Source organism: Pavona decussata, unplaced genomic scaffold, assembly GCF_977016875.1.
Source record: "Pavona decussata unplaced genomic scaffold, jaPavDecu1.1 SCAFFOLD_91, whole genome shotgun sequence".
NCBI lineage: Eukaryota > Metazoa > Cnidaria > Anthozoa > Scleractinia > Agariciidae > Pavona > Pavona decussata.
Genome location: NW_028145508.1, coordinates 3002960 through 3018207, shown reverse-complemented (window position 1 = coordinate 3018207; position 15248 = coordinate 3002960). Strand labels below are relative to the sequence as shown.

The 15248-nt window shown below is 39.8% G+C and overlaps 1 protein-coding gene and 1 long non-coding RNA gene across 3 annotated transcripts; one reads left to right on the top strand and one right to left on the bottom strand.

Moving 5' to 3' along the window:
• Window positions 1-364: 364 nt before the first annotated feature.
• On the top strand, window positions 365-15121 carry LOC146474228 (chondroitin sulfate synthase 2-like). Its single transcript, XM_085117547.1, has 8 exons — window positions 365-1747; window positions 3418-3643; window positions 7827-7960; window positions 9018-9220; window positions 9395-9658; window positions 11002-11197; window positions 12399-12614; window positions 13017-15121. The coding sequence occupies exons 1-8, from the start codon at window positions 734-736 to the stop codon at window positions 13242-13244; spliced, it is 2481 nt and encodes an 826-aa protein (XP_084973673.1). The 5' UTR covers window positions 365-733; the 3' UTR covers window positions 13245-15121.
• On the bottom strand, window positions 2342-7809 carry LOC146474229 (uncharacterized). Of its 2 annotated transcripts, XR_014866247.1 has the most exons (3): window positions 6274-7809; window positions 4714-4774; window positions 3657-4299 (listed from the first exon to the last, which is right to left on the bottom strand). It is a non-coding gene; the product is annotated as an uncharacterized LOC146474229 (long non-coding RNA). The 2 variants fall into 2 exon arrangements; XR_014866248.1 differs by lacking the exons at window positions 3657-4299; window positions 4714-4774 and adding an exon at window positions 2342-3236.
• Window positions 15122-15248: the final 127 nt, after the last annotated feature.

Below are 15248 nucleotides of genomic sequence, written 5' to 3'. Positions count from 1 at the left end.
TCAGGAAGTTTTTTGCTTTTAAAACAAACTTGAGACGGTCGAACGATGGGAAACTTTCGCCTCTAATAAGCCAAGTCACAGTGTGGAAACATGAGCGACTTGGGCAAGACGCCCAGATAGAATCAATGGATCCAGTCAAGAAAGACATTTTATTCAGTTTTGGAGCTACAAACTTGAAGAAAGAAAGCGGTATCGTGTCGAGCAAAGACGTTTCCATCTATACGATGTTCGCTCCTTTTCATTTTTTTGTAGATCTATTGAAAAGGGGAGAGCCCTTCCACTCCCTTAACCCCCCACCCCACCCCTGATTAACCGAAACGGAATTCTCATGCCTAGTCCTCCTCTATTTCGTCTTGTTTTTTGCTTCATTTTTCCAATGAACATGGCGAGAAATGCCTCGAGGCATCTTCATTCTTGCGTGTGAATTAACGTAAACGCAGCTTGCGGAACTTTTGTTTTTTCTTTCATAGATATGTAAATGAGCGTGGTAGCAAGGGCATATCAAACACCTGAATCAACAAACAATGACAGCCAAACCAAAAAGAGCAACGTACTCGTCGGCTCGCCGAGTGGCTCATGAAATATTCAACACAGTCGAACACCAATGACGATCCGAGAATCGCTTCTTAGCCGCTGCGGAAAACAATTATTAACAGAGACAAGTTGAATTAGTTGTGATTGCGAATAATGAAAATCACTTCGTCGGTTTCACTTAACAGAACTTTTATAAGTCATGGTTTCCACATTTCACCGCAAGTCTCACTCCTTCGAAGAGTTTGACGCCGGCGTCACAAATCGTTCAAAAGGCAACGTGGCTCAAGAAGACGGAGCTCACTACACTACTTTCAGGCGAAAAATGAAATCTGTGCGGGGACTAAGATTTCGGCCGATAATTCCAGCCATCATCGGAGTGAGCCTTGGTTTCGCTTTATCGATGTTTTACATACCCGTTGTTGAACAACAATGCTTGTACGACTTAGAAGAATCACAAGTTTTGATTCTGGGCCATCAACAACCCGGCTTATCCGATTCAAGGAGCCCAAGAAGCAATGAAGATAATTCAAAACCCGTTCTTCATAACACAGTAGCCCCTAAGGTTACCCACTTTAGTTATGGGTTACGACCGTTTTACGTTGCTAGCGAACTAGGCCATAGGGATAAATTACTTGTTGGTATTTTAACAACCGAGGAAAACATCGACTCCTTAGTGTTGGCTATAAACAATACATGGGCCCCGCTTTTGCCGAAAATTATATTCTTCACGCCTTCCTCTAAAGATGTGGAGTTTTACGAGAAATACAACAAGGTACTTGGGCTTCCAATCGTTCAATTGGCCGATGTCGAAGAGGAGAGTTTTTCCAAGACAAAATTGTCGTTTAGGATGTTGAAGTACATGCACGAGCATTACATTAATAATTTCGAGTGGTTCATGAGAGTCGAGGACGCCATGTATATCAAGCCGGAAAAACTGTTGGAATTTTTGAATAGCGTGAACAGTTCGAAGGATGTTTACATTGGAAGACCGGGTTCATTCAAAGCGAATGGAGTCAAAGCCAGCGATGATCTATACACACACGAGAAGTATTGCCAGGGTGGTACCGGGGTAGCTTTGTCTAGGAGCACTCTTACGAAGCTTGTACCTCACTTGGACAATTGTTTAGAAGACGCCTTGAGCGAGCAAGAAGACGTGGAACTTGGGAGATGTTTGTACAATAATGTTGGGTTGCAGTGCACTTGGAGTTACGAGGTAATTTATAGAATTATATAAACAAGTTTCGCTTAGAGTATTTTGACACGGTTATATAAAAGTATCTGTGAGTAACCACAAGTTTATTCAAGCTCGAGACCCGCTGCTGTTTATAAAACATTTATATTTTCTTAATGGCCTTTTTCCTCAGTCTACTGTTGCAGGTGGTAATAGACTAAGAGATAACAATCAAATTAAATTAAATTATAAGATAACAGTGAGATTGAAATCTTATTTTTGAATGTATATATATTTTTTCTTTCTCCAAATCTTGGGTTGATTGTGATTGGTGTGATACATTTGGCAACTGCACAAATTAAGGGATTGGATCCTCGCTAATAATCCATTGGATAATTCTACCAACATTTGCTTGTAACTTTTTGCCTTTTCAATCCCAAATTTGTAATTTTAAGCTTTGAATAGCATAAATACGTTTATGATTGTTAATTCATGCATGCTACTTCCAAGAGAGGGCCGTTGTTTCTGTAGCCTGCGAATACATCTGCGTTCGCAGGCTATTGCTTCTGAGGAAGACACTATATGAAATCTTTTACGGTCATTTTCTTTCATATTGGCATTTTGTTACAAAATTTGAAACCGATTATTATCTCTGCAAACTTGTGAGAAATTATATCATTTTTTGTGATACAAGAGTCATCTTAATATAATTAACATGAAACAGTATTTTTCCACTTAACTGATCAAGTTATACTTGAATCTTAGAACATCTTGTTGCCTCGTTCAAAACTTGATTTTTTTATGAAATGAATGGTACTCAGGCCTTTCGTGATTCTGTCCCCAAGTTTCTTGTTGAGTGTACCAATATTATTCATTTCATTGTTAATTTTCTTTTCCAAAACACAGAAACATTATTGATAGTGCTACAGACATCATAAGCCTACAGTAAATCTGGTGTGTTGTAAGATTAAAGACACCATAGGGGAATTTTAACAGCTTTCATTTTGAGTGGTCGCACTTTTTGATTTCATTCGCAGACTCAAAAGTTACTCTAACCACCTTTTATAACTTGATATTCTTGGTCACCACAAGAATTACTGCTCAGTAGAATTCACTTGAATGATCACACTTAAAGATTTCATCCGCAGACTTAAAAACTAGAATCACCTTGTACAGCATAATAAACAGCACCACAGGAAAGTACCGCTCAGTAGCTTTCATTTGAATGGCCACACTTTAGGATTTCATCCAGAGACTCAAAAGTTAGAATCACCTTGTACAGCATAATAAACAGCACCACAGGAAAGTACTGCTCGGTAGCTTTCATTTGAATTGCCACACTTCAGGATTTCACCCACAGATTCAAAGGTTAGTTTTACATGAATTGTATATTTAAAGTTGAATTTTGACCATTCATTAATTAGCCAGCAATTTGTGTTTGGAAAAAACTTGTCTTGAGTACTGGTGTGCACAGCAATAAAATAGGTTCCAATAATTATTATAGTTTGTGGTAAGAAGTAAACAACATCAGCTGTAATATAAATAGGCATTTATGAATTTAGACAAGTTCTCAAACAATTGAAAATATAATTCTTGGATATTGCAGTTGTCTTGGTAACCATTGAATCAGGCAGAAAATACCCTCCCCCTCCCCCTCCCCTCTTCATCTCCTGGATGTAGGACTTGACATATTTGGTTTTATCCCTTTTTAGGCATCAGACCTATTTTATCATTTCTCAAAAGTTGATGAAGCTAGCGTGATGAGTTTGATAAAGGAGAGAAAAATGTCTCATGCGATCACCTTCCATCCCATCAATGATCCAGTGATAATGTACAAAATACACCGCTACTTCACTGAACTCGAGCTTAACAGAACATTTGTGGAAACAAGAACTCTTCAGAATGCGATAAAAGACATGTTGCCATATCTACCAGATGGTAAGTGATGAGAGTAAAAAGTAATATTGACATGTGACAGGGTAAAGCTCTGATTAATTATAATAATTAATTAATTAGTGTGATATGTGGGACCCTACAGATTTTCCGGGCATGCTATGAGATGAAAATATTGTGGCAGGAAGCAGGCAATACTGTCTTTTGTACATGGGGAAGAGAAGTGTTTGACGAAAAAAACCTCAATTTATGCAAGCTAAGTTAATTCGCGCCAGATTTCTTGTTATAGCCAGATCGGGCAGGGATTTAAGTTGGGAAGTGAGATATTTTGTATTAGAAAGCTGTTTTTGTTAAATTTGAAGTGACTATCAGTGTTACAAAAAAAAGACATTGCAAGTTTAGCTACAATTGTATATTTGTTAAAACATTGAAGTCTGTTTGCTAGAATGTATGTCATTCCAAACAAAATAAAACAAAAAATAACAAAGCCAAATTATCACATAAATTTACTTTTTAAAGGATACCTGTTCTATTTATCAAATTATAAAAATAAAAACAATATTGTTGTCAGTTTTATATGTCATAAAAATATTAGTGATCAATACAACAAATGTCTTAAATCCTGAATATATTAAAGATTTAAGAACATTTTTGCAACAAACTGTGTCCAGAATCCAGCATTATACATGTACAACCATTCTCTGTTGAATGAAAAACGTTAAAAAATATTAATATATAAAGCAAGAGAAAGGAAACTTGATGGCAGTCAGTTTCTGGTGTACATTTAAATAATATACAAACTTACATGGACTTTTTTTAGATTCAGATTTGCAGAGTAGTATGGACATGCTAATATCTCCAAAAGCTAACTAACCAAAATACACTTACATATAAATAACCATAAGATCCTTCTGCTTGACCAGTTAAAAACAAACAAAACAAGGTCGGCAAAAATTACTGTTAGATTTAATAAAAGACAAAATACTAAGGAAAACTTTAAAATCTCCAAAAACTGAAGTTAACTAATATTTTCTGGTAAGCCATTCCAAGTTTTAAGCACAAAGTATCTAAAAGAATATTATATAACCCATATAATTTATGAGTATTGGACTTACAAAATAGAAAAGCAATATTCTTGATTCCTATTTTGGCTTCAGCATTTCTAAAATTAAAGAACTGTGGACAATTATAACCCAAATCACCACTTAAGTTTATAGGTTTTAGACATGACGTAAATCCTTGCATTTGTATGGTGTTACTAGTACTAGTATTGTTTAAAGAGGATAGATTAGCATAAGTGAAGGCAGGCCGTGAGTTAAGTCTTAAATTGAGTTCCAGCCTCTGGAAATCTCAAATCTGGAGATTTTTTTCTTAAGTACTAACCTACACCCCCCCCCCCCTCCCCCCCCCCTCTCCGCCTACCGACCACTTATCTCCAAAAAATGTTCAAATGAACCCACCCCACCCCCCGAAAATTAACTACCTCCAACTTTTCGAATCGACCCTTTCCTTTAGTTTCTGTAAACTCTACAACTGATTTATTAAAAGATGCGCGAAAATGCACCCAGAAACTCTAACGTGAAATTTTGTGGATTTTGGAAAAAATTTGAGGCAAGGATCTTAGTTAGTTGATTGTCGAGTCACTTTTATCCGGGAGATTTAGTCACTCCTGGGTAACCCGCGAGGGTAGGTATATATGGAGCTCCTAGAAGAACAGCATCTTAGCAAGGAGACAATTCGACTCAGAGTTGGACTTCATGATAATCGATAATAGGCGATTCTCACGATGACGTTACTACAACTTTTTTACTACAACTACCAGAATCCTCTTCGTTTTTCCGTTCTTATTTGAATTTTGTACATAATCCCAGTCCTTCCCCGGACTCAGCGTTGCGTGACGACCCAAATAAGGGAGAGAAATGTTGCGTGACGACTTAAATAAATTCGTAGTCATTTTGAGGTTGAATTCTCGCTACATCGAGAACTCAGTGTTAAAAATGTTAGCAAAACGTTTGCCGATGGTATAAGCGCTCCGGCGTTATCTTGGCAATAAAAATTAGCCAATAAGCGCGAGAGAAATTTAACAGTTATTGCTTTAAAGGCCCACCATGGAAATCATCGTGAGCAATTTCGGAAGTAGATTTATAAAGTAGAACTGTGTGAACGTTGCTGCTAAATAACGGATTCTTGTTTTCGCAGTCTACACGTAAGCGATTGAAGGCAGTCGAAACCCCACTTTGAATTGTTGAATTCGCTTGGCCCAGTTTACACTAAGTGTTTGTGCGAAGCCGGCTGCACTTGGTGTCAGTCGATCAACTTGTCAGTCAAGCCATTAAAACAATGTTTACTAATCGCATTGTGTAAACGGCCAAGTAAAGAAATGTTGCCTTACGTGAGCGTTCACTACTGAACTTTACTTAAACAACCAATATCTTAAAATGAACAGAAGAAGATAACTTGGGTTAAAAGAACTACAGCCCGCACAACATATTGGGATCAGGTGCTAAGAGAGTGTTCTATAACGCAAAATTCAAGCGACTAAGGAGCACGAAGCGGCGCGTTGCTCTCAAAAGCAATGAACTCCCTGTTCTGTAACCTAGCACAAGGACATACTTGAATTTAGAATAACAAATGTTTGGCGGACACAACCATGAAGACAGCTCAAGACAACTTACGTGATAATCCTAAGACAACGACGTTCGGCGTAACACAAGTTGAGACAAACGAAAAGCACATTGGTCTGAGAATGTGAAACGGAAACTCGGCGCAGATCTCAACAGTGTTTGGCTAGACAGTGCTGAAGAAGAGTCGTGTCATTAAATTGCAGAACCTTGGATGAAAGTTATGGCTTCGATGACGGCAGAATTCTGTAGTACTACATCCGTGCGATCCGTGTTCGGTGCAGTTAAACCAAGAAAATGTTATCTGTAGCGATTATTTTTTGCTTTCACCCTCAAAATGGAATATCTGTTTGATGAGTGGTTAATATAGGACGCAAATCTTGCATACCGGGTACGCAAGAAAACCGCTACCAATATGCAAACGTCTGGAAAAAATTCGCGCTTTCTTTTGCTTTATTTTTGTGTCAACTTGCGCAAGATGCTGTTTTACAGTTTACAAGTTTAGGGAATTTAAAGGTGCTGTGCATAGCATTATCGATATTTTTTCTGTTCTGAGTGAAAGGCTTAGTGAGAAAGACTAAGACAAACTTGTTTTGTATGCACGCAGCAGACGGACAAATATAATCCCGACATAGCTTCATTTCAACTTTCCGTATCATAGTTCAGTGTTAGGTAGGTAGGTTGGTAGGTAGGTAGGCAGGCAGGCAGGCAGGTAGGTAGGTAGGTAGGTAGGTAGGAAGGAACGAACGAACGTAGTTTCGTAGGTGGGTAGGTACGCAGCTAGCTAGTAAGGTGGGCGAGTGGGTGAGTAGGTAACTTCATTTCCATTCGGACTTACAGAGTAGCAAAAATAATTAAGTGAACTCTCATAAAACTGACACCACTAACAGCGACATTTTTCTTAGGTTGGTATTTATAGATTGCTGTTTACGGCCCGGTCGAGACTAGCATGCGCCGTGGACTGAATTATCCGCCGATAAATTAAAATACCGTCTACGAATTAGCACCCAAATCCAAGGATTTCCGTCACTCTGTGATTCCTGTCTGCGAATTAGCGCTGGATTTGGGCGCTAATTCGCAGACGGTATTTACCGGCGGTTGATTCCTTCTGCGGTGCAGGCAAGTTTAGACAGGCTTTACAATTACATCTTTCTCATTTCATGACAGAGCATAAAATCTTTCTTTATCACCACATAGAGCATTGCTCATATAAGTTCTCCCCGTCACGAATCTCCCGGGGATTTAGACTTGCGGAGTGGTTTTTCAATTGAGTGTCGAAAGTAGTTTCGCGTCTGCTTTGGTTTTGCTTTACGACGCTATGTGATTGGTTGAAAAAAAAAAAACTCGCTTCTTTCTCAACCAATGAGAAGCAAAACCAAAACCAATCGTGCCTCGCTCGCACGCGTTTTCCCGCGCTTGACGCCGGTTGCACGTGTTTGCTTCGAATCTCTGATTGGCTCATTGCGCTATTTGCGTCTGTTGTGATTGGTTATAATAATGACTTTGGTTTGGGTTTTACGACACTCAGTTGAAAACCACTCTATTTGTAATCCGGAGTAAACTGTCATCACCATGTGAGGAAACACTGTTTTTTTTTCTCTACTCAGGAGTTCCAGAGAAAAGACCGTCCTGGCCGATAGGATTTCGGCAGCCATTTAAACCCACGTCACGGTTTGAAGTGTTACAGTGGGAATACTTCACTGATACTTCTAGTTATGGATTCACTGAAGTAAACCCTAAGGTACAGTTTAGCCGCTTATTTACTGCAACCCCTTCGCATCTCCTTCAACGGGGAATAAGAGAGCTTTAAAACGAAGCCAGTTCCAGTTTGTGGTCGCGTTAATTTGAACTACAGTGTATTCCGTAATAGCAACACACAGAATACTCGGTACTTATGTTCTTTTGCGAGCTTTTCTGTTTTCGGAATGAACAGAATAGAATATTATTCCGGCGTTCATTCTGTTCCTGATAGCAGAATGAACTGAAGACAGTTTACTGAGAATAAAAGGAATTGCCTTCTGCTGGGAAGTTTCTCGGCTTAATTAAAATAGGCGAAATTGCGTTCTTTTTTGAACTGATATTCTATTTATTCTGTTATTACTGAACTAGACTACGGACAGTCTCTCTTTTTCTCGAAAATCCGCGAGGAAGAACGCGATATTTAATTCGAGGGATGAGCGGGGAAGTCGCGAGTCGCGCGCGCGAGCGGCCCCTCGAATATCGCGCTCGCTCGGTTTTTTTCTTAGTTCTTCCCCACGGATTTTCGAGCAAAACATAGTCTGCCCGTAGTCATTGCCTGAACCGGAATAAGAATAGTAGAATAGAATTATCCCCAAATAATGCGTCCTAAGAATGTACCTGCCTCTCATCGAACGCCCCAAAACTGCCCCCCCCGCGCGCGCGCCCTTTTTTTTCCTTTTCTTTCTTTGACATGTGTCTGTAATTGGTTATATGTTGGGTCTTAGGTTATACGGAGGGGCCTAATGCCACGCTCCTTTCACCTTTTATGGGTACCGGTGGGTGTACAAAGACAAATACACAAAAGCAGCGTAACGTAGGGGTAATTTAGTGTGAAAGTGCAATGTTCATAATTCTTATAGCGTGCAGCAGAATGGTTCGTTGTATACAACAGAAGACTTTGTTTGTCTTACACCTTCCTAGCAAACTGTTCAATTCTTTCTTTCTTTCTTTCTTTCTTTCTTTCTTTCTTTCTTTCTTTCTTTCTTTCTTTCTTTCTTTCTTTCTTTTTTATGTTTTATCTTTGTCTAAATACCACGTGTATCCAATCGTGTCGCTAGGTGCCTTTACGAGGCGACTATAAAAAGGATGTTGACGAAGTCAAAGAAACAGCAATAAAAATGTTATCACGAGAATACAGCAACTCCGAGAGCCAATTTCGCTTGATCAACGGTTACAGACGAGTTGATCCCAGACGCGGAGCAGAATACATCTTGGATATTGGAATTAAAATGACTGCAGCGAGCCAGCAAGAGATTATGAGGTATATAAATTCTTTTGTATTTAGCTTTGGTGAGACTGTTTCTAAGGGCGGTGTCAGCTGTGGGCAAGTTCTTCAAGTTATTCCTTGTTAAATCTGGGAAAAGTTGGCCCACAAAATGTCGCGAGAAAATGCGTGGCATTTTGATATAATTTGCTTTCTTTTGCCTTCTTTCAGACGTGTTCATCTTCTTAGGCCGTACACTAAAGTAGAAAGCATTCACATGCCGACTGCCATCGAACAGCGTGGAATTCATCTTGTCCTTCCAGTTAGGAAGAACGAAACTAATCTTCTTGAGGAATTTCTTCAGATGTATCAGAAAGTCTGCCTGCAGACGGGAGAAAATGTCGTGTTACTTACCGTGTTTATAAATGTCAAAGACGGATCTAGTGACGACGCTACTATGGATAAATTTGCTGACGGTAAAGCTTTAATTGCACGGTAAGTTGTGATGAAAACCACATCAAGTTCTGCGCGAGACTTTGTAACCCACCGCGGTATTGCGTCGGTGGGGAGTAGAAACGAATGTTTGGTTTATCAACAGAGTTGATAACTAAAGGTAAATTGGCCACCGTAAGGAGATTCGGGGGCTAACGTTTCGAGCGTTAACCTTTCTTTCCTTCAGAGCAAATGACGAAGGGCACACGCTCGAAACGTCAGCACTGGAATCTCTTTACGGTGGCCAATTTACCTTTAGTTATCAACTCTGTTGATAAACCAAACATTCGTTTGCAACCTACCCCTCCCTAAGTGCTTTTCACAATGCTATGCAATGTGTAGTCACGTGTAGAGAGGATAAGAAAAGACAAAACGCACGTGAGAAGAGAGTTGGAATTAGAAGCGAATAAAGCGAGCACTTTTTCGTGAGTCAAAGCGGGCTCTTCCTCGGTGTAAGCATGTCCCCAAATTGCGCGTCTCTTTGTACAAGTCACACACCAATAAATCCTTTAGATCCTGTAGAACACGTGGATGTAACATCATCTTGTAGAACTATACATGACAATAAGAAGAAGCCCGACAGCGAGTTTGGATTGAAACTGTGAGAACGAAATCACATCGTATGATTTCTTTCCCCTACCGTTTGTGGAGTGTTCGGCTCAGTCCTTAGGGGGAGCCGGTATAGCTGCAGTCGATTGTCAAAGGGGGCGTTCAAATAGATTTTTCGAGCGGTTGTAATTTTGGTATAAGGCTTGCTAAGACGGACGGATTAAGGTTAATGGAGTTGCAGTTTTAGAGCGGTTTCCAATTTAGTGTCGTAAAACGAAAACTAAAGTAATTACGCTGGCTAATCACAACAGATGTAAACAACACAACGAGCCAATCAGAATTCGAAGCAATTACATGTAACTGGTGCCAAGCGCGGGAAAACGCGTGCGGCGAAAACACGATTGGTTTTTATTCCCATTGGTTTTGAAAGTGGCGCAAGTTTTTTTTAACCAATCACAGAGCTTAGTAATGCAGAACCAAAGCAAACGCGACACTCATTGAAAACCGCTCTAGCAGATGTTCGAAGTAATGTTAGTTGGGTATCTTTTTTTTTTTTTTTTTTTTTCGCAATCTCCAGTAGTTACCATCTCTGTCTGCTTGCACCGTGCTGTCCGCACTTATTGGAGTATTGGTCACATTCTTTTTCTATGCGAGGTTTTTGGTGCAAAATCAAGAATTTTTGCTGTATACGCCTCCCGTTTGTGAGCAAGTAAAAGCCTGCGACAGAAAGCAAAACAACTCGCTTCGTTTTTACAGTTTTATTAATTTCTTTCCCTTATCCACGTGTTTATAATCAGGTATAAAAAGAAATACACTTGGTCTCAGTTACCATGGATACAGATTGGAGTCAAACATAGCTCCCTTACACTATTGATGGACATAGTGACCATGAAGCTGCCATCAAATGCACTCATCTTCCTCACTGCTCTTGGGGTCGAGTTCAACGTCAACTTTCTAAACCGCTGTCGTGTGAATGCGCTCAGTGGTGAACAAGTGAGTATAGTAGAGGGATAGTAATCTGTAGGAAGTAATAGACTGTTATCACTCGGCGGCCATGTCGAGTCTCGGGGGAATAGAAGGCTTTGTTTTCGCACGGCAAGCCTCGGCTAGACGCGAATTCAGTGCGAGGCTTGCCGGTAAAAACAAAGCTTTTTTTCTGCTGTGTGTAAACTAATTACAACTGCTTTACAAGATTGCCGTTTGGGAATCCGATAAATCAGCTAACTTCTTGATATTTCGCTTAAAATGCTCAACGGATGAAGCATTTTTCAAGCTTTTGGGCAAGTTATTCCATAACATGACACCGCTTTAAGAAAAGCTTCGTTTCAAATAATTGGTGAGATTCAGCATGGCCGCCGTGTGATAAAGGTCTATTAAATAAATAATGTCTTGCCAATTATTTTCTGAACCTTGTTAATAGTTTTGGGCCATCCACTCGATTAGCCTTGCAGATCTTTGGATAGTCCAAAAGTTGCCAAATTTTTAATTTCAGCTTTTAATTTTTAATTTACATTTACCCTGCAGTAGAGATTGTTGTTTAGTTTGTTATATTTTCCTGTTGTAAAGAGGCAAAAGAAATCAAATAAAGTTAATTGAATTGAATTGGGGGACACGCGAAGAAAATTGCGATTTGAGCGAATAATAAGGTCGAGGAGACTGGAGAGAGAAAGCGTTATTTCGCTTTTTCTTCCCAGTCTCCTCTCGTTTTTTTTTTTTTTTTTTTCTTTTCTTTTTTTTTTTTTTACTCTTGCAATATTTTTACTGGCCGCTATTAAATAAATAAATAAAAAATAAATCACTTTATTAAAGTGTCAACGTATTTAGCGCAGAGCATTAATTGGGGACACTTTCCAAATCAAATCGGAATTTAGAAGTGTTGGTTTTTGAGGAGAGGGGAAAACCGGAGTACCCGGAGAAAAACCTCACGGAGCAAGGACGAGAACCAACAACAAACTCAACCCACATATGACGCCGAGTCCGGGAATCAAACCCGGGCCACATTGGTGGGAGGCGAGTGCTCACACCACTGCGCCATCCCTGCTCCCTTCCTCGCTATTATTTGTAACAAGCTCCCAATGAGTCGCTTCTTCGTTGCGTTTAGCTTGACACAAAAAAATGATCAGTAATCATCATGATCATTTTTGTATGATTATTTTTTATGTATCGATATGTTTGTTTTTTTTGGATCATTTAGGTATTCTTTCCCGTTCCATACGCCTACTACGATCCTAACATTGTATACCGGCAAACCAAGATCCCGGATGTGATCGGAATTCATAAGGACACGGGGCGCTGGGCACAAGGCCCAAGAGATATGGCTTGTTTTGACAACAAGGACTATAAAAACATCAGAGTGAATAGCGACGACTTCCTAAGGGAAGAAAAAGCACAAGAACTAGACTTGATGCAGGTACAGACATTGTGTTTCTTGTGGATGAAATGCTAAAGTGTCACTATTCAAATTAGAGCTACTGAGCAGTACTTCCCTGAGGTGCTGTTTATTATGCTGTACAAGGTGGTTCTTAATTTTGCGATCACGGTGCTCGTTTAGGAGCAAATAGCCATTTAGTAATTGGCTGGGCTTAGCATCTAGGAAACCACACTATGTTTACAACGTGCGCGCGCCAATGACGTAAGAAATGTGCAATAAGAATGCGCAATGCAATTCAATGGAATCACCTTAATGTTTCTTCAATTAATCTTGTGGCAATGATACGACGATAAAACATAAGAAAGGATACAGGAAGTTACGCTGGCCTTAGATTTTTTTCACTGTAGTCATTGATTTGGGTTTTTCCTTTCATGTTAACAGGTATTCGCCTCCAGTCCTTTGCACGTTTTCCAAGCAGTCGACATTGATTTACGAAAGCGCTATCAGACAGTGACGTGTGATCCGCACCTGAGCGAGGCTGATTATAACAAGTGCCTCACTTTCAAGGCCGAAGGGATGGCTTCCCGTTCTCAGCTTGCTCTCCTTATGTTCGAGATGGAGCAGAAGAATCAGGGGAATGAGGCGACAGAAGTGCATGAGTTACGCTAGATCAGCTGCTAATTTCTCCCATAAATTTTCCTGCAAAATTCACACCTGCAGGACGTGAGAATCTAATAGCTGATAACGACGAGAAATCGCTTCGAAGCCTGCGAGTGCTTCATCGTGTTTATGGACTTGGAAATGATTTCACGTGTTTCGTTTTCGTTCCATTTTGCCCAAACTAATTAACTGCAGACTTTCAAAACCGTTTAGGTCAGAAATATAAGCCTCGGCTTTGTATTCGTTTTAAGCATTTTTCCGGGTGCTTATTTTCGGGTTTGAGCGGCATGGCTTATATTGGTGTGCATATCGGAAGTATTTTAGCGTCAGAAATGTTTTTGTTTTTCGAAGGCAGGGGGTGGGGGGGGTATAGTCGGAATTTTACAGTAACAGGCCCTTGAGCAACCACGACGGCAACGCCAACGAAAACGTCACATGACAGTATAAAATCACGTGATTTGAACTACTTCGCGGCTCGTTGAAGTTGTATAGTGCGGCCGAACCTACGCGGAACTGAATTGGTGGGTTATTCACAGGTTTGCCATTCATCAGGATAAAAAAGACTCCCTGATTTTTTGCTGACCACAAACCAATTTTCACTGACCATCAAAAATAATCCTCTGACAATAAAGCCAGCAAAGAGGCTGCAGAAATCAGTTCCTTCATAAATGTTCAGTTTTGAAACGACATTACCTTTGCCAACAAGGAAACTCTCACAAACCTTGTGGGAAGATTAAAATGAAATCCCTGAATATATCTGTTTTTCCCTGTCTTTTCCCTGACATGGTAACCCTGATTCACTGTCGGCGCGAACGTTCTTCGCAAAACCTTGAATTTTGTCATTTAACGTTGCTGCTTTTCAGAGGTCGGCAAAGAAATTTACGCTAATGTAAAACGCATATGGAAGCGAATGTTTTGGTTATTAAACCTTTGATCCCCAATAGTGATCAGCGTCTGGCTTCTCCTTACAATGTAGCTACTTAATCATGCAGGTCATGAGAGAAAGACATGATCATTATTATGATGCTTATACAAATTCTCCCCACAAGCACCAAAAGAAATGAATTAAAACGGTGGGGAGAATTTAAATGATTGATCAAAAATTTATCGCCTGTCTCACGATTGTGTGGCATAGGTGATGATCGCGACGTTTCGTTGATAGTAGAGATTCAGAATCGCGTTTACGGCAAACGTGAGATTCGCGTTTATTTTCTTGAAAAAAATTATTACACAGATGAGAATAGTGCAAAGTAATTCTGACTTTTGCTGTTAATGCAAAACTACTCAATTTTACTGAGAAACTGAAAACAGTGAGCGGCAAATGAAGGATACATATGGTCACGTGGTTATTCTTGCTGTTAACCGTAAACGTAATTCTAAATGTCTCTATCGGGGCTTAATTCACTTGTTGCCGCCGTCGTCAGCGTTGCTCAAGTGCCCTAGACAGTTTAAAAAGCTGCAAATTATGAATATATTATTAGGGTTTAATATCCGGTGGACAGGACTTCGTGTCTTGTTGTCAGGGTAGCAGAGTGTTATTTTCAGATCGGTCTTCAACACAGAACGCGCAATTCACAAATAAACCATACTATCCTTTTGCTCGAGCCATCTTGTAACCAGTTCGCGCTATTTCCACAATTAAACACATATCAATTCATCTATTTAAGCAAAAGCAAGTCTTACCTTACTTTACGCGATATTTAATCAGCCAATCAGGATGGTCTCAGCGACTATCAAATTCCGACTGGCAAATCAATTCCCACAGAGTACAAACAAATAGACAGTGGTTTCTTTAGGAACTTCTCGGTACGGTAAAATATTGTACAAAAGTTATTGAGTTGGTTTTATATAAAATCCCCAATAAAGTTAGTAACTGACAAATACGAGTTATGGTGTCATTCTATTTTGATGTCCTGGCGAAAGACGAAACTATGGATCACAAGGTTTCAACAGTGGAACCTCTATATAACGAACCTAGCAACTCCGTTAAATCGAGGTTCCAATGTAGTCCGG

Excerpts from the sequence above, each read along its gene's own strand:
- LOC146474228 (XM_085117547.1), top strand. The coding sequence starts at position 734 with ATGGTTTCCACATTTCACCGCAAGTCTCACTCCTTCGAAGAGTTTGAC. Across the intron at positions 11,198-12,398 it reads ATGCGCTCAGTGGTGAACAA|GTATTCTTTCCCGTTCCATA; the intron begins GTGAGTATAGTA and ends TGGATCATTTAG. Across the intron at positions 12,615-13,016 it reads AAGAACTAGACTTGATGCAG|GTATTCGCCTCCAGTCCTTT; the intron begins GTACAGACATTG and ends TCATGTTAACAG.